Below are 27,347 nucleotides of genomic sequence, written 5' to 3' on the forward strand. Positions count from 1 at the left end.
ACATTATCCCTTTGTATTTTCAATATCCTGAAACTAACTCACTGCTTTATGAATGAAGCAAGGCCCAATGGCCTATCTGGATCACTCATTTTGCAAGTTTGTTACTCTATGCCAAAATAGATTAGTTTAAATATTCTGATTCTAACTGTTAAAATCCTAATACTAACTCATTTATTTATAGAATAAAGCTAATTGAAAACTCTAGGCTTTCCAGTCGTTTCAATTCTTACGCCTGCTCTGCTTGTCCTGCCAACCCCTCAGCTGTCTGAGCAGTTTATCTAGATCAACTTCCCTCACCATTTTGAAATCCTCTTAAATGTTCTCATAAAATAATTCAACTTTGGAACTTCATGTCACAATCTGTTTCATAAAAAACGATGTATATTTCATAGTTAAATCTTATTTATTGGGAAATGCTTAAAATCCAATGCTTTGAATTTCAAAGGAGAGAATGAATAATTTAAGAGCTATTGATCTTGATTGCTGAGGAAGTTACGTGGTAACATGCCTTTACGTGTCATATTTAATTGGCTGGAAACCTAATTCAGTGTTCACTTACAGTTTTGGTATTTTGATATTAGTGCTGGTTTATGCCACTGCCTTCTGACAGAAGAGAAACATTATTCTCATTTATTTCCTATGTTATGTTCACCTAATGCTTCCCAAAATAAATTGCACTTTATAACATTTAAGACTCTGGTTGGAAAGAATACTACTTTGTGACGAGTCAATGGCCATGTTCTAGCCTTCCTGCTTGAGCTCCACAGGTGAACTGCAATAGAGCAGCATATAGCCATAGAACTGAGATTTCCAAGTGACTGCAACCTGCATGGCTTTGCTTTAATCTAATGTAGACATTTGCATGACCTCTGGACTTCTCCACATGACCAAGGTGATGGCTTCCAATTGTTTTTAATCATAATAATGCATAATAAATGTCAATCACATAACTAGACCAGCCCCTTAACAATCTAGTTTGGGTACAGGTTGTCTTGTTTGCATGCATTTTAAAGAACATCTCATATTTTAAGGATTAAAAGTAATGAGCCATAGAGACGGTTAAAAAAGCTGTTAGCATGGAATCACGCTTTTAAGTTCTTATTTCATTAAAGTTCATCTTTACAGTTGCAGCATTGTTCGTATTGATTATTGTTCATACAAACAAATGTTAAAACTTACATTGTACTTTTATTTTTGGCATCTTAACCAACAGATTATAGGGTTAGCAGTAGAGAAAGTAGAGCAAGCACACTAACAGTGCCAGATCAACAGCGAAGCCCGCATCATCGTTCACGCTCTGTCTCTCCTCACCGTGGTGATGACCAGGGCAGGACCCGGTCACGTTTACCCAGTGTCCCACTACAGAGGTGTGTTTCATCTTCTTGCTGCAAGTTTCTTTTTTTTTTTAAACGATGGGCAGGAAGTATATATAACCTTTGTTTTACAAATTTGTCAATTCGGTAATCTATTTTGATTTAAAGTTTTCTTGTGGAATTTCAAAATCATTTGAGAAAAAGATACTTTATGGGTTGGTGCTCTTTGATTTTCTTACACTAAATTGCTTTCTCTTGAGATGAAAGATTTTGAGATAAAGTTTTTACTACTTGCAGTAGCCTTGACCATCCTCTACTGAACTGTAAATCTTTTCGTATAGGAGTCTAGACGAAATCCATCAGAGTCGGCGATCTCGTTCTCCCACCCAATACCAAGCTGTCTCACGCAGTCCTGTCGAGCACAGGCCCAGGGACATAGACAATCATTACCCATATGAAAGAGACAGGTACAGTGTTCATCAATTATCCTGTTCCTCTTGTTCAGCATCTTGATCAACATTTTGTGTCAATTTTCATTTTGGTGGTGTTTGTAAGTAATTCCACTGGTGTAAAACATCTTCCATCTCGTACGCAGAGAGGTGACTAAGTTACAAAGGATCTGAATTATTTACCAGCTGAATTATTCCATGACCACATCACCTCTGAATTAGTTTCTGTTTGTCTGAGCTCCATATACACCTGGTGACTTATATTCAGATTCCCAACCAGCCGGCAATCTTGACAACATCAAAATTAAATCTAGCTCACAGTGGGCAAGGATTCACTGGTAAAATAATAACAAGTTAATGCTGGTTGCTATTAGAGTGTTTAAAATAAATTGTCATAATGCAAATTACTACAAATTGCAAAATGAGTTGCAGCATTTCATTGTTAGCCTTGTGGAAATGGAGCATCACAGAGAGTTTCTTAGTGTGTTTTGAGAAAATGCAGATGAAGCACACAAAGATAGTATTGAACAATGTAGGGAAGAGTAAACCCTGTGGGATCCCAATCACACTGGTGGTTAATAGCTCCCATGTGCTCTTTAAATTGGATTACTATCCTTTCATTTCCCTTCTGTCTCTTTCTCTTTTGCCAATCCAACCTTTGTATCTCTTTCTTTATTTAACTCACTGTACCTGTATTTAATTTGACTTGAAATCCTTTTCTGTCACTATCTACTTTTTTTTCTACGATCCAGAAAGTCATTCATGGTGGAGATAAATAGTTAGCTTTGATTTTTACAACGATCTGGATATCCCGTTTCCTGCACATGTACAGCAGTGATCAGATATAAAAGACCTCAATTATTTTACGATTCTACAAGACTGGCAGTGTGCATCACAATGCTTGAGGAGGTATCTAAATATGCACCCTTATCATGAGCAGCTCCAATGAATTTTGGAACCATAATCTGTTTTATTTTCTCCTGAAACGTCAAACCTATCTTTCCTTTTCTCAGGGGGGGGCAAGCAAGTGTAATGCTTGACATTTCCCAAAAGTTTTTTTTTCATCGTGCACTTTAATTATTTTGCTTTGGAATGGGATCATAATGTTGATGCAGCTGCCCCTAGAGATGTCTGAGATGACCTCCTTTGCCAAAATGTTTGGAGAGACTGCTTGGTCTCCCTGTGAAGATTTTCACACTTGCATACGATCAAGCTGAATCCACCGGGCTCAACCTCCCAAAGCTGTTCACTTTCCACAACTTCCATTCAAGTGGGCATTCTTCATACAAGAACTGAAGCAGTGTGTGTTGGAGGACTGTATCTGTCCTCATGTTTGGCACATCATTTAACAGAAGTTATTATCCTTGCCTAACATGACCGACACAGTTTGGATCAAAAGTCTGGAAATCTCCTAACCAAACCACACTGCAGCTTGGTGTGCAACCTCTGCATCTATTACAGGCTAATGACTGGTAATGCCAGACTACTTCCAGTCAGCGGGTGTATCATGATTACTAGACTGTAGGGTTGGGTGATATTAGTCCTTGATACCATTATGAAAATGAAAAGAAGGAGGTTATGACCAGCATGGGTTAGGTGGATCATTATTAGATACAGAGAGCAAATCACAGGAAATAAATCCTCTCTTCTGCTACTGGCACTTTACGCAATATCATGGTGATAATGAATCATTTTATTCTGGTGTTCTTTGTAGAAGACAAAGAGAGCAAGGCCTAGCTATTAACTCGTACTATAATAATTCTCAGATGTGTGATGACCATAATGTCATGGCAGCATACATTGGGGTACTTGGAAGTTGACAGGAAGATGGTTGTCAGTTTTAATGAATGGTGAACGTTTGCTTCCATCTCTTGAGCTCTAAGCTGCTTGCAGCCAATAACCAACAGTCTGTGGAGCCTCTGAGCTGTACGGCACCTGAAATAGCATTTGAAGTCAGGTTCTGGTGGGAGGGCTGCAATGGATGAAACAGGCAAAGGAGAGTGTGTGCTTTAACCTTGTGTGTTAACACTCCCAAATTTAGCTGCCCATCACTACTACCTCTCTGCAAGAAACAGCTTGGGGAAGATGAGTGGTATTTTTTAAGCTTATCTATTCTCTCTGCACATGAAATCCAATGTAAATGTTGCCATTCAAAGCATGCAAGGCCATTGTCTGACTAGCTTGGACTGATTAGCAAATTCTGATTGAATTTCAGTGGAACACTACCTTTTCTGGGACCTGTGAGGCAGTTTCCCTTGGAGAGCTTACCTGAAAGTGCTGTCAATGGGAGGTGGAAGGCCCAAACAATAGGTTGGAAATTAAGAGCTAACAACCAGGAAGAGGCCATTCATCTCCTCCAGGCCATCCCCCTATTCAGTTACATCATGTTTGGATACATTTATAAAGATACTAGAAAAGATATGCTGACATCCTGAATTTTGAGTAAATGGAGTGAGCGGAAACTTGTCTGTGTGAGCATGTATGTGTTTGTGTGCATGCATGTCTGCACGTGTGCGTGAGCGTGTATGTGTTTGTATGCATGCATGTCTGCGTGAGCTTGTATGTGTTTGTGTGCATGCATGTCTGTGTGTGTGTGTGAGCATGTATGTGTTTGTGCATGCATGGCTGCGTGTGCATGAGCGTGTATGTGTTTGTGTGCATGCATGTCTGTGTGTGTGAGCGTGTTTGTGTGCATGCATGTCTGTGTGTGAGTGTGTTTGTGCATGCATGTCTGTGTGTGCGTGGAGCGTGCATGTGTTTGTGTGCATGCATGTCTGTGTGTGTGAGCATGTATGTGTTTGTGTGCATGCATGTCTGCGTGTTTGTGAGCGTGTGTATTATAAATGAAACTAGGAAAATTATTAAAAGGTAGGATTTAGATGTGATGTGTGTGCGATGAGCTCCCTGTGTGAGTATGAAGAGTACAGTGAGTATAGTTCAGTTATTTCATTGTATAATAAGGGAGACGGGGAAACCACAATGTGACTTTGCTCAGTGGTCTCAGAGTGCAGCAATCTCATGATGCATGTTTTGGTGAGTGAGGGTGACTATATATTATATCATTAGAGTCACAGAATAGCACCATATAGCACCATATAGAAATGGGCCCTTCGCACCCACCCCCACACCCAAGGTCTATCCTGACCACTGTACTTATCTACACCAATCCCATTTACCCACATTTAATTGGTAGCCATCTATGTCTTGGCGATTCAAGTGATTTTCCAACACTTCTTAAATGTTGTGAGAGTATCTCCTTTCACCAGCAACACATTCAGATTCCAACCACTTTCTGTGTTTAAGATAACCCTCCCTCCCCCCATTGCCCTCCAAAACCTCTTTGGACTTTTACCGGTTTTGTTTTAGACAACCCCACCATGGAATTTGTTTTTTACTGTCTGCGCTATCTGTCCCCCTCATAATTATTTGTACTTTAACCAGGTCACCTCCAAGGCTCTTCCACTCCAAATAAAACTCCCAGTCCATCCAATGTCTAGTTATAACTGGAATGTTCAAATACAGGCAACATCCTGGTGAATCGCATCTGCACTGTATTCAGCTGGGTTGCCTGAAGAAGGAAATTGTTATCATTAGCAGATAAGATTAAGGAGAATCCAAAGAGATTTATATATACTAAAATGGAAAGGGTAACTAGAGAGAGAATATGGTCATCTATATGTGGAGCTGCAGGAGATGGGCAAGCAAGGTCCTCAGTGAAATAGATGCAGAATAGATCAAAGATCCCCTCACTCACCATGCAAACAATAGATTCTAGTAATTTATCCAGAGGCCTATCATCTCTAAGCTACATTAGCTCTGCACTCGCAGTATTGCTGCCTGCTGGGCATGTCCTGTAATGATCCAGAAGCAGTCAAGATGTTATACCAGGGGTCAGAGAGATTAATCCTGCAGCGCACTGTCACATCTGGTGTCCCCAACGAACAAAGAAGATAAATTCTGCTAATCCCTGCAACCTGAAGTTCCACAGCTGGACAGGATGGCGGGACTTGACATGCAATGGGATGCATATCTTTTCCTCATCAGTGCCTGTTGGTATGTTCTCCAGCAAGCATGGACAGTGCATTCATTCAAGTTGACAGTGGGCAGATCCAGCAAATGCCATGAGCAGGCATTTGAGGATATGAGCTGACAATCTGAGGTGTTATCAAGTTGTAAGAGCTTTGGGTTGACAATCGGTTGTGGATGAAGGGAGAGATGAACCATCAATGTATGTCGATGAAAGAGAAGTGAGAGCTGAGAGGCATTACATAAACTGCCTGTGAGGACATGTGCCACTCGCATTAAATGCCACCTGCCATTTTACTGCCCATATATGTGACAGTTCTATACTCCACTGTATCCTTTGATAGCCTTCCTCAGAGTCCACAACACCACCATTGTTGGTGTTGTCTGCTAACTTAATAACCAACCCATCTACATCTACATTAGAGAGCCCACTATCAGCGACCTTAACAAATCGCTAACTAACATCTGTGTAGCCAACATCCACTCTCTGACCCTCATCGCTCACCTTCTTCATCTCGTGTGTAAGATAGAATTTGTTTGCGGGTGCGTCGGCACAGACTCAGTTATCCGAAGGGCCTGTATCATCTCTAAACTAAAACTAATGCGCACAAACAGCGAATGAACAATGAACTGACAACGTTGAAAGACATTTATTTTAAATGTACATATTTTGAGCACTATCTGGGAATCAGTTAGTAAGGAGTGATGCTATGGTGATGCCAGTGCAGGCTAGGGGTGTGTCATTATAAACCTTTGGTGACAGTGCAAGCTGGGAGGGCTATTAAACAATGTACGGCATGCTCCGCTTCACAAACAGGAGCACTGAACGTAAAGGAATTCATGCTAATGATCTTTACATCTCTGGTTAGGTTTGTCCTACAGTATGTCTTTGGTTCTAGATGTCATGTGTAGGTTCCCAGAGCTCGAAAGTGGAGACAGAGGAGATTCATCAGGCTGATACCAGGGATAAGGGAATTCAGTTTCATGTAGAGACTGAAGAAACGGTGAATTACTCCTCTTGGTATTTGATTATTATTGTCAGGTGTACCAAACTCAGTGGAAACCTGTGTTTTGCATCATATCCAGGCAATCATACCATACATGAGTGCATCAGGTGGAGCAAAGGAAAAAATAAACAAGGTGTAGAATATATTGTTCCAGTTACAGAGAAAGTACAGATTTTCTTTAAAGTACAGATCCCACAATGAGATAGATTAATAGATGCAAGTTTCTCTTTGCACAGAGGAGGGGGATAATAGACAGCTTCATAGTTCCTCGCTACTTGCTCTATTTCTGCAAATGGTTAGTAACAAAAATGTCATATAATTAAAATAGCGAGCAACCAAATGGTGAAATTAAGGCACAGTGTTTTCCAGGTTGATTTGGACAGGGTGAAGGAGTGGGCAGGTTCAAGCAGGTGCAGTATAATGTGGGAGATGTTTTACTCAATGGTGAGAGATAAGGAAAGAGGAAGGTTTAATGATATCAGGGTTTCTTGTACACCAGTCACTGGGAATAAGTGTGCGGGTGAAGCTGAGGAATAAGAAATCTAATGGTATGCTGACCGTCATAGTGAGAGGATCTGATTTGTAGGATCAGGGACTGGTGCTGCTGGTGTACGGGTCTTGTCGTGGCTTCTTATTTTGAGAATGCTTTTGCTATGGAACAAATTCAGTGATGCATCATCAAAATGATTCCTGGGATGGCAAATCTTATAGATAGAATCAGGGTACAATTTATAATTGGGTATTAGCATATTTCCTGAGAGAAAAACTTGTTGCTATTGCATACATTTCAAATAAAGTAGCAGTTTTGATAAAGAATATGTTTCCATTATCATTCTTTTCATTGATGATTGAAGTTGTGTGAAAGTATCAACAAAGTCTGCTCGAGACAGGCTCTCAATATACTCTTCTTTCCTGGGCTTCTCTCAGGGCTGCAGTAAAACCAAGGGTCAGGTATTGTTAGCAAGTTAATCGCAGTTAAATCTTGAAACATTATCCCAGTGTAAGAAAATTGGAGGCCAACCCCTGACGGTTGTTGATCTCTTCCCAAACTGAGGGTAGGGGATCTTTAAAGATTTTGTTGTGGAGGGAACATGATTGCTGTAAGTACTGAGTTGTATGTGATTTTCATATCCGTATTTACTCAGAGGGACAGGCAGCATCTCTGGAGAGAAGGAATGGGTGACGTTTTGAGTCGAGACCCTTCTTCAAGGGTCTCGACCCGAAACATCACCCATTCCCTCTCTCCAAAGAAGCTGCCTGTCCCACTGAGTTACTCCAGCATTTTGTGTCTACCTTCGATTTAAACCAGTATCTGCAGTTCCTTACGACACATATCCATATTTACGTTGCCTTCTGCACTGCATCAGTGATTGTCACAAAAAAGCTTTGGTTAGGAAATAATTTTACTTACATAATTTTCATTCAAATACGATGTGGTTTTCAGAGTCTGGGAATGAGGGGCATTCTTTAACATTTCCAAGTAATTTGGTAGTTTTTTACTACATTAATTATATCATGACCCCCTGTTAATAAGATAAATTAAATTTAACATCATTCTATTAGGGACTGCATTTAATGCAATGGTACATTTAAATTCATTCTCTCTGATATTTAATCACAAGAGCTAACATGTTCCCTGTTGGAAAGTTTTAAGTGCTTGTATCATTGAAGCATACAATGAAAATATTTTAATTTGTTCATTCAGTCGCGTCTTCATCAGATCTCACTTTCTTTTTCATTGCTCCATCTTTTCTCCTCACTGAATTGCTCCCCATTCATCATGTCTGTGCAGTGAGCTCCTTATGCTGCCCAGAGCAAAACGAGGAAGGAGTGCAGAATGCCTGCATACTGCCAGGTAAATATAGCAGCCCAACACTGCTTTCTCATTCTGTAAAAGAAGGTAATCTGTCAATGACTTTTTTTTTCTACTTTGGTTTAGTGTTGCTGTCGTAAAAAATGATTTTCAGTTGTAAATATATGAGTTCATTGTCAGACATCTTGTTGTGCTTTAACACAGCTACACTTTCTGTTTGTAGAATGCCGCCTTTCATCCCAGTGGTGAATAATATTGAGAGTTTATCATTTTCATTGTTTGTATTTGATTGTGTGCTCAGCAGATTTTTGACAATGCCACTCAGAAAGAAATTCAGTAAAATAATCATTGATACAGAGTATCCATCTATATTGGATGTTAGTTTTTTACATTATGCATTTGGGCATACCACTTGCCCAAACATCCCATCAAATTTAATACACATCCCCTCCATAGATATTGACTTTACAAATTAACATGCAGCATTATAAACATACAATGACATGTCATCTCTAGTATTTATTGTTGGTAAAATCTTTATTAATTCAAACAGCTGTATTTTTCCAAAATACTGCTATCAACAAGAGCTGCTGGTCTTAATGTATATTTAATGAAAATATAAACATTTTTCTCTGAGCCATTTTCACTTGAAAGCACACCCAAGCATTTGATCAACTTTCATTGGACAAATCACTGTTCTTAATATGTCATAAGATTTAAGGTCTTTGCCCTGGAGCAGTATTGTTATAACATCACTTTGAATTGCTCCAGCTCTGTCATTGGATATTTTGTACTCACATTTGGATTTGAACAGGTTAGACTGAAGTATAACCAACCTATCTGAAACCAGCAATCCATTAAATATATTGGTGACTTGAATAAGATCATAAAATGAGGGAAGAAGATCAGACTTTATTGCCTTCCATCACAGTGAGGAATGTGCAACTTTTGCAGTATATAGTTGTGTGTTGCTGCTTTTTTTTAGTATGGCTGTATGGTAATACGAATATCAAGATTCAAGTGAGTTTATTGTCATGTGTCCCAGATAGGACAATGAAATTCTTGCTTTGCTTCAGCACAACAGAATATAGAAGGCATAAATACAGAACAGATCAGTGTGTCCATATACCATTGTATAAATTATACACACACATGAATAAATAAAACAGATAAAGTGCAAATAAACAGATAAAGGGCTATTAATGTTCAGAGTTTTGTTTGAGTTGAGTTCAATAGCCTGATGACTGTGGGGAAGAAGCTGTTTCTGAACCTGGACGTTGCAGACTTCAGGCTCCTGTACCTTCTACCTGAAGGTAGCGGGGAGATGAGTGTGTGGCCAGGATGATGTGGGTCCTTGATGATACTGCCAGCCTTTTTGAGGCAGCGACTGCTTTAGATCCCCTCGATGGTAGGAGGTCAGAGCCGATGATGGACTGGGCAGTGTTTACTACTTTTTGTAGTCTTTTTCGCTCCTGAGCACTCAAGTTGCCGAACCTAGCCACGATGCAACAGGTCAGCATGCTCTCTACTGTGCACCTGTAGAAGTTTACTGGTAGAAGCTTACTGGTTATCTTAATTGGTACACGTGACAATAAAAGACCTTTGAAACCTTTGAAACCTTTGAAGATCTTTCCTGATCATCGAGGAACTACCTGACCAATCCACCAAGTCAAAAACATGACCTTCCAGGAGCAAGGTCATCGCCTTGCTTGGTGGGATTTCATTATTCGTCCCAGAGGGATTTTGTTATTGGTTAGCTATGGGCAAGGAAACACGACTTCTGACTTTCATTCAAACAATGTAGTTGTTGAACCAGGAGATGACTAAGGTGTTAAGATACTGATAGAGATGGGGTATCATGCGATCTTCAGTCTAATTTCAAATTAAATTTGACAGCATTCAACCTCTCCATTCCCCTGACCACACATACACACACACACAAGAACCGTAGATACAACATCGTTATTCAGTGTCTGTTTGTGTCAATGACTTGTTTAGGTTTAGATTAAGAATCTTTCACAGAATTTGAGGCCCAAGGCATCTTAATGAGATCTTCTAAAAAGCCAGCCACTGAAACTTTTATCATTTGAGAAAGTAGGTCATTATCACATTTATACATTTTCAGTAAATATTCCCAGTGACCTGGATTTGCCAAGTAATGACCTGAATGACAGTATTTGCTGTTATTATCCAATGGAGCTGAGAGCAACTCTGGAATTTTAATACACGTAGAAACCTGGAAGCTCCAGTTTGTGAGTTGCTGCTGGAGGACAGGCTGTGCCCCTTGCTGGAGTCTGGTGAGGAAGTAAGAGTTGGGCTGATTTGTCCAAAGCTTATGATGCAAACTCAGTAAAAAGATTCTGTGCCAGGGCCAAGGGGAATGTTGCTGCTGTTTTACTGGTGGGGAATGGTTGCAAAAGTCTCAGGTAAGAGTTTGTTCATTTGAAAATAATTCTAGGTAGGTAATTAGTTCAGCAAATATTTATTTAAGGCCATTTTAATAAACTCCAATGGCTTGTTCATTTAGATTTTAAAAAAATGTTCATTGTTGTTTATCTTTTGAATGCTGTGCCATTGACTGCAAATCCAACCTCACTTCTTTTGGAGAGACTTTCTTTGTGTGAGCTTAATGTGAGGATGTCTGGCAGGAAGGATTGATGCTAAATATGTAAAAATCCACCAGAATCACTCGAAATTGATAGCTTCATTAACCTGTTAGTTCACCTTTTATTAAACAAAATGGAAGAACATATGAGGGAGTTACAGTACACCTTTAACATAAAGCAGTATCACATTACACACCATCCCAAGGTATTTCAGGGGTATAAGTAAATATAGGAATTACAAACCAAAGGAGCACAAACATTGTAGGCTGAAGGGCCTGTCCTTGTACTGTTCTGTTCTATGAGGAGAGCGTTGAGCAATGGGGGTTGGGATGGGGGCGGGGATGGGGTGGGACAAGGGGACACAATGGGTGCATTTGTGTGAGAGAGGGAGGAAAGGAAACAAGGTGTCAGAGGGCTGGTGGTGAAAAGAGGGTATTGAGGAAGATCAAGGCAGATACTCGTATATTTGCTCTGTATTCTTTCCAGTTTAAGAATATATTTTCTATCGGAAGATGACCAAAACTGAACATAATGCTCCAAGTGTGGCCTCACCAATGTCTTGTTCAACTGTAACATAATAATGCACTGGAAGCCTTCTTGATAACCCTGTCTACCTCTGGTGCCACTTTAAAGCAACTATCTACCTAGATCCCTCTGTTCTACAATGTTCCCCAGAGCCTTTCCATTCACTGGGTAGGTCTATCCTTGGTTTGACTTCCAAAAATGCAACACCTTATTCATCTGTATTAAACTCCATTAACCATTCCTCAGCCCACTTGTCCAAATGATCCTGTTGTAATCTTTGATAGTCATCTTCGCTATCTACAATATCACCCACTTGAGTACCATCTGCAAACTTACAAATCCTGCCTTGTACATTCTCACCCAAATCATTGGATCCCAACACAAAGTAACGGGCCCAGCACCGATCCCTGAGACACACCACTAGTCACAGGTCTCCAGTCCAAAAAACAATCTTCCACCATCGCCCTCTACTTCTTTCCATGAAACTAATGTTCTATCCAGTCGGCTGACAATAGACAATAGACAATAGGTGCAGGAGTAGGCCATTTGGCCCTTCGAGCCAGCACCGCCATTCAATGTGATCATGGCTGATCATCCCCAATCAGTACCCCGTTCCTGCCTTCTCCTCATATCCCCTGACTCCGCTATTTTTAAGAACCTGCCTCCACCGCCCTCTGAGGCAGAGAATTCCACAGACTCACCGCTCTCTGAGAGAAAAAGTGTTTCCTCGTCTCCGTTCTAAATGGCTTACTCCTTATTCTTAAACTGTGGCCCCTTGTTCTGGACTCCCCCAACATCGGGAACATGTTTCCTGCCTCTAGCGTGTCCAAGCACTTAACAATCTTATATGTTTCAATGAGATACCCTCTCATCCTTCTAAACTCCAGAGTGTACAAGCCCAGCTGCTCCATTCTCTCAACACATGTCAGTCCCGCCATCCCGGGAATTAACATTGTAAACCTACGCTGCATTGCCTCAATAGCAAGAATGTCCTTCCTCAAATTAGGGGACCAAAACTGCACACAATACTCCAGGTGTGGTCTCACTAGGGCTCCGTACAACTGCAGAAGGACCTCTTTGCTCCTATATTTGATTCCTCTTGTTATAATGGCTGGGTCTCCCTGGATCCCACTGGGTCTAACCTTCCAGAACAGCCTACCATGCGGAACCTTATTAAGTACCTTGCCGAAATCCCTATAGACAATGTCAACAGGTCTGCCCTCATCAACCTTTTTGGTTAAATCTTCAAAAAACTCAATCAGTTTCATGATCCACGTACATAACCATGCTGCCTCTTTCCTGAATCAGCACCTGTCTATCTAAATGCATATTTATCTTATCCCTCAGAATACTCTCCAGTAACTTGCCTACCACAGATGTTAGGCTCACTGATCTGTAGTTTTCATATTTAAATAGAGGCACAACAATAACCACCCTCCAGTCTTCTGGCACCTCACCTGTATTTAATGATGTAGTAACAAAAAACTGCAGATGCTGGTTAATACCCCAAAATGATTCAAAGTGCTCGAGTAACTTAGCAGGTCATGGCATGTGATAGGTGGACAGGCAAGGGTTTTTTTGATAGCCAAATGGTTGGAGCAAAGGCCAAAGATAGGAGCAGAAGGTGTGAGACAGGTATGAAGAGTTGCGGATTGAGAAGCCAGGGGGATGAAAGTAGAAGGTGTGTGGATGGGGGGTGGGGGGAGAAGGAGAAGTAGGTGGGAGTTGCAGTTGGGGCAAAGGGACAGTATTTAATGATAATTCATATATCTCAGCCAGTCCCCCTGCAATTTCTTTGGCTTCCCACAGTGTCTTCAGCTATATCTGATCAGGTCGGGGAGATTTGTCTACCTTCATAAGCCTTAGGACATTCAACACTTGCTCGAACATAGTACTGACTGTCCTCAAGGCACTTTCATTGACTGTTCCAAGATCCCCAGTCTTCATGTAGTTCTCTATGGTAAAAACAGAAGTGAAATACTCATTGAGGACCTTGACCATTGCCTGCAGCTCCACACAAGAGTGACCATTTTGGTTTCTGAGTCGCCCTATTCTCTCTTTGGTTACCCTTTTCCCCTTATTGTACAAACATCTCTGGATTTCTTTGATTTTATCCCTTGCCTCCCTTTTGCCCTCCTAATTTCCTTCCTAAGTATGATCCTCAGTTCCTGAAACTCCTTCGTGGATACACTTGATCCTAGCTATACCTGTCCCATGTCTCCTTCTTTTTCCTGACCTGAGCCTCAATTTCTCTCATCATCCGAGCATCTTACACCCACATGCCTTGTCCTGGACTCTAACAGGAACATGCATGCCCTGATCTTTGGTCAACCCACTTTTAAATGCATCCCACTTTCTAGACGTTACTTTGCCTGCAAACACCTACTTCAATCAGGTTGAGCGAGTTCTCATCTAATACCATCAAAGTTGGTCTTCAGAATTTTAATATACGGACCGGTCCTGTCTTTAACCATAACTAGTTTAAAGCTAATAGAACTTTGTGTTGGTCATTGCTTTTGAGCATTTTTGGGTCACTGCACCCACGAAAACATCAGTCCCAATTTCCTTGCCCGTCCCAATTTCCTAAGAGTAGAACAAGCATTGCCTTCTCCGGTGGAGGGCACTCTACATATTGCCTGATGATACTTTCCTGAACACATTCGACATATTCCACCTCATCTACACCTTCTGCACTATGACAGTTCTAGTCTATATTGGGGAAGAAAAATACAATTCCCCTTATTAGTCCCCTTATTAGTCCTGTAATCTCCTGGCATATTTTCCCTTCTAATTCCTGTTGACTATTTGGGAGCCTGCAGTACTCTGCCATCAAGGTGATCATTCACTTTTTATTGCTCAGCTACACCTATATAGCTTCACTGAACACTCCTGTAGTAAATGTAAATATCCTTCCTCACAGGTCATTGTACCACCAATTTTGGCGTTGTCTTCAAATGTACTAATATTCTTAATAATATTGTCATCAAATCTTTAACGTGGATAACAAACAATAGTGGTCCCAACACCAACCCCTGCGGCACTCCACTTGCCACAGGCTCCGAATCAGAAAAAGATCTCTTGACATTCCTGTCGATTCCTTCCCTTTGACTTCTTCGAGAGAGATGATCACAGTGTATCCAGTTTTTGGTACTAGGACTACAAATCACTTTCGTAAATATTGTCAGCCCGCACTTGGGCAGACAGGAAACATTTTCAAAATTGAGATCACTTTGAACTTGAAAATAGACTAATTGTTAAAGATATTTATCACAAGTTACAGAGCCAACAGACTGGTGAAATAGGCAGGAACCTGGCAGCTAAAATTTAAATGTAATAAAAAGGAACTGCAGATATTGGTTTACAGCAAAGATAGACACAAAGTGCTGGAGTAACTCAGTGGGTCAGGCAGCACCTCTAGAGAAAATGGATAGGTGACATTTAGCATCAGGACTCTTCTTCAACTGGAATGTAATGTTGTTAGAGGTGCAGGTACGGGATACTGAGTTGGATGATCAGCCATGATCATATTGAATGGCGGTGCAGGCTCGAAGGGCCGAATGGCCTACTCCTGCACCTAATTTCTATGTTTCTATGTTTCTATGTGTGATTGTGCACATATACGATTGAATAATGGAGAGAGACTAACATTATAAACAAAATGTTTAAAGGGAATGAAAGTTTGAAAGTTTAAATGCACAGATTATGATGTTAGAACGCTTTTTGTATCCCCTTTTCTTAATAAGTAAATTCAGTGGGTTTACAACGTAGATGCATAGATTTCAGAGAATCATGAATCTCCTGGTTGCTGGCTCTCCTGAATTTTCATGACAATACATTCTTCTGAAATTGTTGTGCATGAGTCAGTGGTTCTACCGATTGCCAGCTGCTATACCATGAGATTAGTGTGACCAACTGCTCTATCATGGGACTAAACTACACCATTGGGCATGATCAACTGATATATCATTGGGTAAGCAGTACCACATGATATACCATGGGACTGGCATGTCCTGCTCGTATAGAATGACTCGCAACTATGCCATAACATTTGTATGACCAGTTGTATGCTGAGGAACTAGAATGATTGCCTTCTCTACCATGGAACTAACATGACCAGTTGGTACACCATGGGACTAACATGGATCTGAGCCAGCAACTCATGGTTGCGGGTTGGTTTAAACCCCTATCTACCTGACCATGTACCCATCCCCTTTTGTTTCCCTACCATATACCCCAATGTTTGAAAGCATTGCCACAATGTTGGTAGGAAGAAATGTAGAATGTACAAGGTAGCTTGTTTTGGTGATTACTGCTCACGAGATGGTTACAGATGCACTCGCAGATTTTACATTGAACTCCATTCATTTAATCCATCTTTTTCTTGCTGTCGAACTCTTTTCTCCTTCACATTTATTTTCTTTTGAAATATGCCATGTTAGTTTAAGTGTAACTTAATCTTTATTTTTTGCTCTAGTTAATTGTTTTGTTGCTCTTTTCACTTTTGATCAATGACTCTCATCTGTTCAATTAGATTTCACAGGAATTAGGTCAAAACCTTTAGTCAATTCTTAAAAAATTAATACAACTATCAGATATTAATTTTTGGGAATGGCACCCAAAAGTATTTTTTTTAATTAAGATAAAAATGCAATTTTAGTTAAAATGCAGACAAATTGTTTTTTTTCTCCTGGGAACTTGTATTTCAAGAGATTGGACAGAGTTAGCATTATTTGAATTTATTGTTTATTGCAATGTATTTAACATCCTCTGTTATTTTCCTTGCTTATCATAATACACCTTATTTGCTATCTAATTATTTTAATGTATGTGAAATTTTGTTTCCAATTTAGTGGATTATTTTATATGTTTGCATGAATTAATATTTTTCTTTTAACATTTAATTTTCAAACTGCTTCTGAAGCTACACTTTGCCTTCCTGCTTTAAATCCAGCCTTAGACTGGACAGATCTCAGAATCGAGATTCACGGATATTGTCATTTACAGACATCTTGGTTAGGTAAGAAGAGTTGAAAGTGTCTGGATGTTGCAGGTGCTCTCCTGCTACTTATCTGAAGAACAAGGAATAAAATTTACTCACCCTCCTGTGGCCATATTTAACAATGGGATCTAGCTTTAAAGGAGTTTAGCCATCTTCTAATGCATTTCCAAAAAAAATGACATAACTTAAAAAACTGCCCATCAACTGCCCCCTGCTGTATGTACAAAACTATACAACTCAAAAGGATATGCAGTCACATGGAAGCAGGAATGCTCTGACCTGTTGCACCATTCTGTACAAGTTTAGGCCTGATGTCTATCTAGATTCTGTCTAACAGCTTGGTTCCGTAATCATTCATTTCCTTGCCTAACAATTTAAGTTTTTGATTAGGTTAACAGAGAAGAATTTATAGAAGGGTTGTTGCAGACATGGTTTGTGTGAAGGAGTGGCTAGCTCGAGTTTAAAGATTGTGTTTCCTTGTCCCATCAGAGGAACTGGTTTCTTTCCACCTATCCTCTAAAAACTAAAACCAACTTAAACACGTTAATTAGAATCCTCCTTAACATGTGCCAGAGTGAACGCAATTTTTATCCATGATATCTTTCCTCATAATTTAACTTTATACCTAGCATCTTCTTGGTGATCCTGTTCCTCAACTTCTCTATTCAGAGAAGTATATTCTTCCTAAAGTGTGGTACTCGGCCTTGAACGACAGCTATAGACACAACATAACTTTATGCAACTGAGGGTAATGAATTACACTTTTTCTTCCAGTCCCTTGAGATTAAGTCAACAGCAGATTGTGTTCATGAGGAACTGCTAATGAAGCATCCAAATATGCTTCTCAGTTATGTCAGCCAATAACATTTTTCACAACCCAAATAAATATGGTAGGAGAGATGACCAATAGTTTTGGCAATGAGGCAGTTTTAAGTAGCACCTTAAAGGATAAAAACGGGGTTAAGCGGATTGGAGCATGCACGTTAAGGCACACTTGGCAATAGTGCTAGCCAGAAATGGAGGAATGCGGATGGGAGGTCAGTACTGTTGAAGGAGATTGCAGAGGCACGGTGTTGTGAGACATGAAGGGGTTTAAAACAGAAGTTGAAAATATTAAAATTGAATCATAACTTAACCATAAGACAAATTGGCCAGCATGGTGGATTTATGAATAACTCTATAAATCCTTTGCACCTCTGCCCTAGTTTTTGGTGTGTTCTGTACACAGACCCTATCTATATCAGCAAGTCCACAAAGCCTAGCTTAATACTAATTAACACTGGGTGAGCAGAGGATGCAAGGGTTAAAATGTTGCTAGATGTTTCTAGATTGCAATCAGGCAAGAGGCGAAGGAGTCAAGTTTGACAGGTCAATGGCAGGGGGACTACACATATGTATTATTCCAGAAGACTCCGTTTAGATCAATTTGACAACAGTTTGATTCTTCCACAAGTTTCAAATACCTTGTTTGGAGGATTATGGACATGTGAACATACAAAGAGCAGTAGGAGAACACTCTGCTCCTTAAGCTGGCCTCACCATTTAATATGATGATGGCTATCTGATTGTAACTTAAACTCTGCTTTCGCATCTGCCCTCCATAATCTTCTACTCCCTCACTTATAAATATTGATGCAGCTCTGCCTTAAAATATTCAAAGTCTCTGTTTCCACCACTCTTTGTGAAATAGAATTGAGTATGAGAATTGGGACATCATGTTTCATCAGTTGTAATATTGTGTGCAGTTCTGGTTGCTACACCATAGGAAGTGTGGATTAGGCTAGAGAGAGTGCTGATAAGATTCACAAGTGAAGCAGGCTGAAGGGAGACATTATAGAGATTTATAATATGATGTGGGACAGAGATAAGATGACGGTCACAGTCTTTTTCACCGGACAGAGTTTAAACTAGAGGCCAAAGGCTTAAGGTGAGAGGAAAAAGATTTAAAGGGCAAGTTCACACATATGGTGCTGGGTATATAGAACGAGTTGCCAGCGAAAGTGGTAAAGCCAGGTACAATTATAATAATAAATAATAATAATAATAATAATAATATCTTTTATTGTCATTGCACATAAGAGATTTGGTATGCAGCTTCCATCCGATGTCATGGCTTAAATAACTAATAAAATTTAGATATAGATACCCCGAGAACATGGTTGTAAAAAAAACATTAAAACAGTTCAAACAGTTCAAACAGACTAAAGTGCAGATGTGTCTGTGCAACGTGACCATCCGAGGGAGACAGTCCATGGGGGTGGGGGGCACTCAGCAAGGCCGGTTTGAAAGACATGTTTGAAATGTTTGAAAGACATTTGGACATGTTCATGGATAGGATAGATTTAGAGGGATAAGGTCCAAACGCAGGCAAATGGGGCTAATACAGGCAGGTGCCTTAGTTGGCATGGACTGTTTGAGCCGAAGAGCCTGTTTTCATGCTGTATGACTCAAATTTGAAGAGAAACTGGCCTTTTATTCCATATTGCCTGTCGGCCATCAATTCCCCATTGACACTAATGCCCATTACCAGCCCTAAGTCTATACTTTTTATATAGAGTGAGACTACTCATTTTGCTTGCATTCTCATCTAGTATTCCAGATTCAAATCACACTTCGCGTGAAAAGCATTCTTTCTCAAATCCCCTCAAAACCTCTAATCCCTAACCCTAAGCCATTGTCCTCTTGTTTTCAATATCAACATTGGTAGTATAGGTAAATTGAGGAAGGAGATCTAAGTTTACAACATGATCTAAATAAGCTGGGAAGGTGGATTAAGGAATGGTAAATAAAATTTAAATCTGACAAGTGTGATGTTTTGTATTTTGATATGTCAAAACAGGTCAGGCTTGCAAAGACAATGGTAGATCCCTGGAGCGAGTTGTGGAAAAGAGAGCATAGGTGCATGCTTCCATAAAAATGGCTAGCCATGGTGACAGTGAAGAAGGGATTTGGAACACTTACCGTCACTAGGAAGGGTATTGAGTGCAAATGTTTGAACAGCATGATGCAGCTGTACAAATTGTTGGTGAGATTACACTTGGAGTATTGCGTTCAGTTCAGGTGAAGCGCACTCACATGATGTATTTGGACATTCAGACAGCATTTGATAAAATTCTGCATCACAGAGTGGGCTGACGCAGTTAGTAGAGTTTACTGCCCACAACTCTGGTGACCCAAGTTCAATCCTGATCTCCGATGATGTATGCGAGCAGATTGCACATTCTTCCGTTACCAGTGAATTTAGTGTCCTTGATCAATCCAAAGATGTGCAGATGGATAGGTTAATCAGCCACTGCAAATTGCCTTTCTTTGCTGCCTGTTTTCATGTTATTCTCTGTTATTGAGATGGATTTAAGGATTATTAAGGGTTTGTTAATAACAGAAATTCAGATTCAGATTCAAACTTTATCATCATTGTGCAGTGTACAGTACAGAGACAACGAAATGCAGTTAGCATCTACCCAGAAGAGCGAACATAGAATAATGAGCAATAAATAAATATACGTACATACAGTCGTAGTAGTGCAATTTTTCTGGGGAAGGAGTGTCCGGGAGGAGGGGGGGGGGTGCAGAGTTAAGTAATGTAACAGCCGCAGGGAAGAAGCTGTTCCTGCACCTGCTGGACCGGCAACGGAGAGACCTGTAGCGCCTCGCGGATGGTAGGAGGGTAAACAGACTGTGGCTGGGGTGAGAGCAGTCCTTGACGATGCTGCACGCCCTTCACAGACATCGCTTGCTTTGGACAGACTCAATGGAGGGGATGCGGTACCGGACCGGTAATCTAAATAGAGATTGGGAATAAACGTCATTTTGGAGTTGTGAGCTACAGAAGTTGGTGCTGAGGATTCACCTTCACAAACTATATCAAAGATTTGGAGAGTGAACCACACTTCATTGAAGAAGGGAGGGAAGGAAGGAAGTCACAAATGGAACAAGAGAGGGAATTAGCGCTGGAGAGGCTGTATGAGTGCAGGGTCTGTGAGTCTGGAAGGAGGGAAAGAACAGTGTAAATGAGATGGTAACTGTGCGTGGAGAAGGGGCAATGGGAGTGAGGGCTACCAATATCAGTGGGGAAGGATGCATTGAATGCAGGAGGTGGCATGGTGGGAAGAGTGCGAGGGACAGAGGGAAGGAAGACACTGGGAATGTCAGTGTGAATAAGTAACGGAGGGAAGAGTGTGAATGAGTGAGTGCCCAGAGAAGTGAGGAAGGAAGCACAGAGTGTGGAAGATGGCATTGTGAGGGAGGATTGTGGGTGAAGGAGAGTGCAGTATCGATAGGAGGTCAGGGTGGTCAGTGAGGACGTGAGTAGTGTAACTTGGTATTGGTAGTCTGAGTGAGTAAAGGGAGGAATATGAGGGAGGGCAGGATCAGTGAGGGAGACGGAGTGGGTAAATTAGTCATAATTTGGTGGGTTGTCCAGCTGTAAATATTGGGTAATGCACAGGATATTGTCACCAATGGATGGAAATGATTTGAGAAGCACCCCAATGAGAGCTGGAGAGTTTATTGTCATTGGTGAGTTTCAAGTATCGGAACAGCATTTTATTGAAGGTGGACACAAAAAGCTGGTAACTCAGTGGGACAGGCATCATCTCTGGAGAGAAGGATTGGGTCACGTCTCTGGTCGAGACCCTTCTTCAGACTGAAAGTCACGGGTAAGGGAAACGAGAAATATAGATGACGTAGAAAGATAAAGAACAATGTCTGAAGAAGGGTCTCGTCCCGAAACGTCACCTATTCCTACGCTCCATAGATGCTGCCTCACCCGCTGAGTTTCTCCAGCATTTTTAGTTACCTATGAATGTAAGATAAGTTAGATCGAGTTAGATAGGGCTCTTAAAGATAGCGGAGTCAGGGGATATGGGGAGGAGGCAGGAATGGGGTAGTGATTGTGGATGATCAGCCATGATCACTGTGAATCTCGGTGCTGGCTCGAAGGGCCGAATTGGCCTATTCCTGCACCTATTGTTTATAAGCAAATTAGTTACGATGATAAAGGAAACAGGCCATTGTTAGCTGTTTGTGGGTGAAAATGAGAAACTGGTACGACCTGGGTGGGCGAGGGATAGAGGGAGAGGGAATGCCGGTGTTACTTGAAATTAGAGAAATCAATATTCATACCACTGGGCTGTAAGCTGCCCAAGCGAAATATGAAATGCTGTTCCTCCAATTTGCATTTAGCCTCACTCTGACAATGGAGGGGACCTAGGACAGAAAGGTCTGTGTGGGAATGGGAAGGAGAATTAAAGTGTCCGGCAACCGGGAGATCAGGTAGGTTCAGGCGAGCTGAGTGAAGGTGTTCAGCAAAACGATCGCCCAGTCTACGTTTGGTCTCGCCGATGTATATGAGTCCACATCTTGAACAATAGATACAGTAGCTGAGGTTGGAGGAGATGCAAGTGATCCTCTGCCTAACCTGAAAGGACACTTGCGGTCCCTGGACAGAGTCGAGGGAGGGGGAATAAGAAGGTTGTTCATAGAAGATTCATTGGAACCAGAATATTTTGCCTTTGTATGAGAATTTAGAGTACTCTGCCCATGCCTGGGATGATGGTGTTGGCCATATGTCAGGTTACTGTTGATACACTGAGTCGTTGCATCACTGATCTCCTTGATTTGTGTGTGTTTTGTATAGTGTGGGGCTGGCTCCACTGATTACATGCCAGTCTTCTGCTGATTCATCTTTACGTACTCAGCTCACACAAAAACATTCACTGCAATCTTGCAGATAATGCTAAAATATTAATAGTTTCCAGCCTGAGAGCTTATGTATACAGCAGTTTTAATATAAAATTGTAGCTATAATAAGCACATTAATGGCATTGATAATCGTTTATTAATGATACGAGTACTGAGAAAAACTTTGATTTGCATGCTGTCCAGACAAATCATACAAAATAGGATCTCCCTGAATGATTAAACCCATTATGTTTTTATATTGGTCTATAGAGGACATTAAGATTTTCCCATCATTCTTTCACCTGATCCTTGGCATTTTGCAGTGTTCAGTTATTTCTTGAATGAACACATCAATGCCAAAAATCCACAATATGGGTTTTTACCTTTTGCAAGCTCCAAGGTTAGCTGTTGCAATTGTTATTCCGTTACGCAGACAAGTGTTGTTCCAGCTCAGAGGAAACTTTGCAGCCCAACGGCAGCTCTTGAAATGTGACCTTTGGGGGTTGAACCAGTATTACAATATCTTTGAAAGTTTTAAAAACACCCAAATCAAACATTGAAATGTGTGTGCAACCATGCTGCATTTTGTGGAGTTACAAGCAGAAATCATCAGCATGCTAATTGTAAGCCATCTAATCCATGCTGCTACATTATCTCCCAAACTCACTCCAACTCTCGCTTGTTATATTGATTTTTGCTAATGAATGGGTTACACCACCTCGGAACCACATGAGCAAATGATTGTCAAAGATTGCTTTAACTGTGCCAAGATTCTGTTTTTGACTGAATTGTTTTGACATTCATCCTTCCAACTTTCCAGCATTTTTTTTTAATGATTGAATTCATAACTGTTTTTGTATTATGTTTTGAAGAGTGCATTGGCTTTATGATTTACGATCTAACATTATATTCCTTCTTTGTTTTCCTTCCCTGTCCTACTTCTCTTCCACCATTGGATCCCATGTACTGGCATTAGTGAAATACAGCACTCTCTTGACAGGGCTAGGAGTGCTAGTACCAACTGTTTGAGACCCGATACTAGTTTACAGTCACCAGAACAAGACAGGTATATCGAACCCTTTTTTATCCTTGTGCTGATGATTCCATGTTTCTTTAGTTGTGACCCTGTAGGCTTCGTAGATTTGTGTCGTGTTCAGACGATAGAGTGTTTACAATGTTTTCTGCCCTTTTGCTTAGGCAAATCCTCAGACATGAACCATATTAATCTTGTGTATATATTTCACATTGAGTGCTTGGCATTTCAATAATTTTGCTTTCCTTGCTTACCTTTTCTTCCTCTAGCTTGTAGAGAGCCTTTCATATGTTGACAGTATCTCATTACTCAGTGGCTAGTGTTTAAAAACAGAAGTAGGAGTTTGAAATTGAATCTTTTTAAACAGAATCCAAGCAGATGTCCTGCCAGTTTAACTTGAATTACAAGGTAAGGTAAGTCCTTTTTGTCACTGCCTGCAAACGTACATGAGTTTCTGAGTTACATTTAAATACGATTTGGCCTGTAATTAATTTCAGGTCTGATGGGATAACCCCTCATTGGAATATAAAGCTTAGGAAGTGGCGTATTGTACAAGCAGCATTATTAGTTAAGTTCTCTACTCCTATTCATATGTATGAGCAGTCATCGGGGAAAATAGAACTGGTCGGCAATAAGGCTAGTGGTTGTATAGTGAGTTCCCGCAGAGAGCCACTGATAGGAAATGTCCAGAAATCTTCAATCTTCTGTGGCAGCTGTCTGGATATCTTCCAAAAGATGGCCTGAACTGGTCAAAGACATTTTAAGTTGCAACTCGGGGGTCGGAGCCAAGAGAGAAAGAGAGAAGATGTGGAAATGCCAGGTGCCCACAGCAGCTGGCAAATCCATCCCCATCCATCTTGCCAGTCTGCAGCCACCCTTTGCTCACAACTCCCAAACCCCTGATCCCAAATCAGACACCGGATGACAAATCCATTCCCATGCAAACATTCCCACCAAAAATATCACCACCCCCTCAGCAGCAGTCAGCTGCATGGTCAGGCTAATTCCAAATCACTTGATTTGTCTCACAAACTTTCTAGTGACGTTCTGCTAGAATGTCAGGTAGATTTAACTTATTTCAAGAAATTGCCTAAAAATTGATCGGAATATATTCATAAGGTCAAAAAATTGTATGCCAGGGATTTTGAAACCCAGTGCTTGCTTGTATTTTATATTTGCATCATGATGGGAAAGCCTAATCCTTCAATGACAGCAGAGAGAAACAAACACAATAATCAGTGGTGCACAAGCTCTGCCAAGTATTTTACTGGAGAAAAACAAAATGTATCAAAGACAAAAGTAAAGAATGTGCATTAATGCATTGTTTAAAAACCCGTCAACATATTAAGGGCCTCTCTGCATGTTATTTAGAGTTTTTATTCTCCTTAGGCTGTGCTTCATCCTTGAACAGAGCAACTTAAAGCTATGCGTATTTACAAGATGCGTGTAAACAGTGCTTGGCTTTAAATTGGGAAGGTGAAATGCATTGAAGCCACCCAGCTCTGTCTGAGCACTGCACAAGGTACAAGCACTGTGGCAGCTTTCTTCTCCCTTTTCCTCACCTTCAGCTGCTTTGCCAGGTTTACTCAGCTTTGCAAGGCTGACAGGATGTCCTTTGATGTTTTCTTGTATTGCTCAGCGGTAAACAGCCAACTGGAAAGATGCCCCAGCCAGAGAATGGTTTTGTAGAGTGGATGGTGATGTGTTTAGACACAATACAACATTGCACGGATGTCAAACAAGGTCAAGCTAGTAAACCCCCTTCTTATCCTTGTATGTTTTTCAAATGACTTTTACGTCATCCTGTTTTTCCTTGGTAGGTTTTGATACTAGCCTGGCTGAGTTTGACTAATCCAGGGCCTGATTTACAAAAAGGTCACTCGTACCATAGTGTTTCCTGAGACCTTTTCTGTTGCATAATCCACGGTTACTTGAGTGAATTTTGCCCTCACAATACTTTCCCCACTGGCTCACTCATACAGAAAAAAATCACACCCACATTATTCAATGCAGATAAATTACAATCTCCACACCATTTTGATTACATTGCAGGAAAACATTTCTAAAAAATGCAAGACATAAACGTGGAAAGGAGAAAACTTAAACTTTCACTAATTTAGCTTTTAGCTAGCCAGTCATGACTTCTTTTACATTTCCTGAAATATCTTTCAGTGGTTAGCTTAAGTTGAAAGAATCTTCTTGCCTTCATTAAAATGATGAAAACTGGAGTCATTCTTGCAGGTGTGGCAGAAGTCTCAGGGCCTTAATCTGCATCATTGGGAGCTGCAGTTAACCCAGATCATATAATACTCAGAACACAGATAGTCTCCATATTAATCATGTCTTAGAACAGGAACTGTTTAAAATATTGGTAGTTCATTGTGGAACACCAGAGCCCTAACTGTGATCAATTTATTGGAATCAAAATTCCAACACATATTATTAAGGTCCTCCAAGCCATTGCTCTGCATTGGATTATCAATAAATGTTGTGTAATTGGCTTTTGGACTTCTTATTAGGAAAAGAGAAATTATTAAGATGTCCATTTCTAATCTCTCAGGTAAAGTGTGTGCGTGTGTGTGTAAAGGCTTTTATGCACTTTTAACATGGTAGTACTTTCTGGTGTGTGATTCTGCATGCATTGCCAGTCATTATTCATCATTGGCCAACCACATCCTTACCAATCATTGTACCTATCAGTACTAATCATGCACAATTACTTCCCTCAAACACAAGGACATTGCTTGTGTTTTGAGTGTGTGGAATGATGAATTCACCGAATCCGCACCAAGGACATGTGTATCTCAGTACCCTGAACAGTATTTGAGGCATACCTTCTTATCTCTTCTTGGCTCCCTTCTGTGACAAGGAATAGCCAGACGTTAGCTTCCTCCTGTCAGAACTCCTGCTCTTCCATATATGTCTTAAGATTTAGGGGCCCGGTGTTTAGGAGAACACCATAGAAGAAAAATTGCCAAGAGAAATTGGATGATTATATTTTGAAAATAGCATTCTTGTGATTCATTCAGTTGTAGCGGCACCATACGTGGTGAATAAGTCAGCTTTCATTTTAAACATTTTGTACATGTCACATAATTCTACATTGAGTAGAATTAGAGATGTCAGCATAGATCCACTGAGTCAGTTTTCAGCTCCTTGATTCTGAGTTAGTGTCATCTACACACAACACCTCAGCAGGACTTCATCAAACTTCTGTACCACTCCATTCCTATTGAGTGATCACAGTTTTTATCATCATTTGATGGCAGATTCTCAATGTCAACAACAATGGCAAATGCACAGATAATATTTTATAATGGAATTGAACCTTAGTATTTTTAAGCAGATTGGTTAAAAAATCTTAATCCCCTAGGCTTCCGCCTAACTGTCAGAGTAAGGGGGAAAAGCCTTGTCTATCACTATTGGAGCAGATACATTCTTCAAACACAATGGAAGGGACACATCTTTTATTGATAAATCCGCCATTGTGAACATTTAGCACAGAATCAGTCCCTTCTGCTCACTACATACATGCCAACCATTTTTCCCATCTACATCTACATCAATACCATTTTCCCATATTAGGTCTGTATCCTTCTATGCCGTGCCAACCACATACCCAATATCAACTTCTCTGTGTATAAACTTTCCTCTCGTTTAAATTTCTCTCTCTCACAAACCAATGATCTCTTGTTTTGACATCCCTACCTTAAGAAAAACATTATCATTGTCTACCCTATCTATTCCTCTGATAATTTATTCATGTGTGGGGATGAAAACAAACTATACAAGACGCATAATACCGAGTATTGGCAGATTGCCATCCATCCCCCACTCTGTAATTAAAATTTTGAGGTACATTTTGCTTCAAATTAATGCAAATATGATGAAAAC

The 27,347-nt window shown here is 40.5% G+C and overlaps 1 protein-coding gene across 13 annotated transcripts in view; it reads left to right on the top strand.

Annotated features, from left to right (window-relative positions):
• LOC116973092 (regulating synaptic membrane exocytosis protein 1-like) overlaps positions 1–27,347 on the top strand; it is a 408,478-nt gene that overhangs the window by 304,608 nt on the left and 76,523 nt on the right. For 8 of the 13 annotated variants that reach the window (XM_033020788.1, XM_033020775.1, XM_033020780.1 and 5 more), the window contains 4 exons: positions 1,214–1,367; positions 1,655–1,780; positions 8,588–8,650; positions 23,397–23,486. In XM_033020788.1, coding sequence (XP_032876679.1) covers positions 1,214–1,367; positions 1,655–1,780; positions 8,588–8,650; positions 23,397–23,486 — 433 coding nt within the window. The remainder of the gene's footprint in view (positions 1–1,213; positions 1,368–1,654; positions 1,781–8,587; positions 8,651–23,396; positions 23,487–27,347) is intronic. The other 5 variants (XM_033020777.1, XM_033020782.1, XM_033020781.1 and 2 more) reach the window with 2 other exon arrangements.

This window comes from Amblyraja radiata, chromosome 5 (genome assembly GCF_010909765.2).
Source record: "Amblyraja radiata isolate CabotCenter1 chromosome 5, sAmbRad1.1.pri, whole genome shotgun sequence".
Lineage (NCBI taxonomy): Eukaryota > Metazoa > Chordata > Chondrichthyes > Rajiformes > Rajidae > Amblyraja > Amblyraja radiata.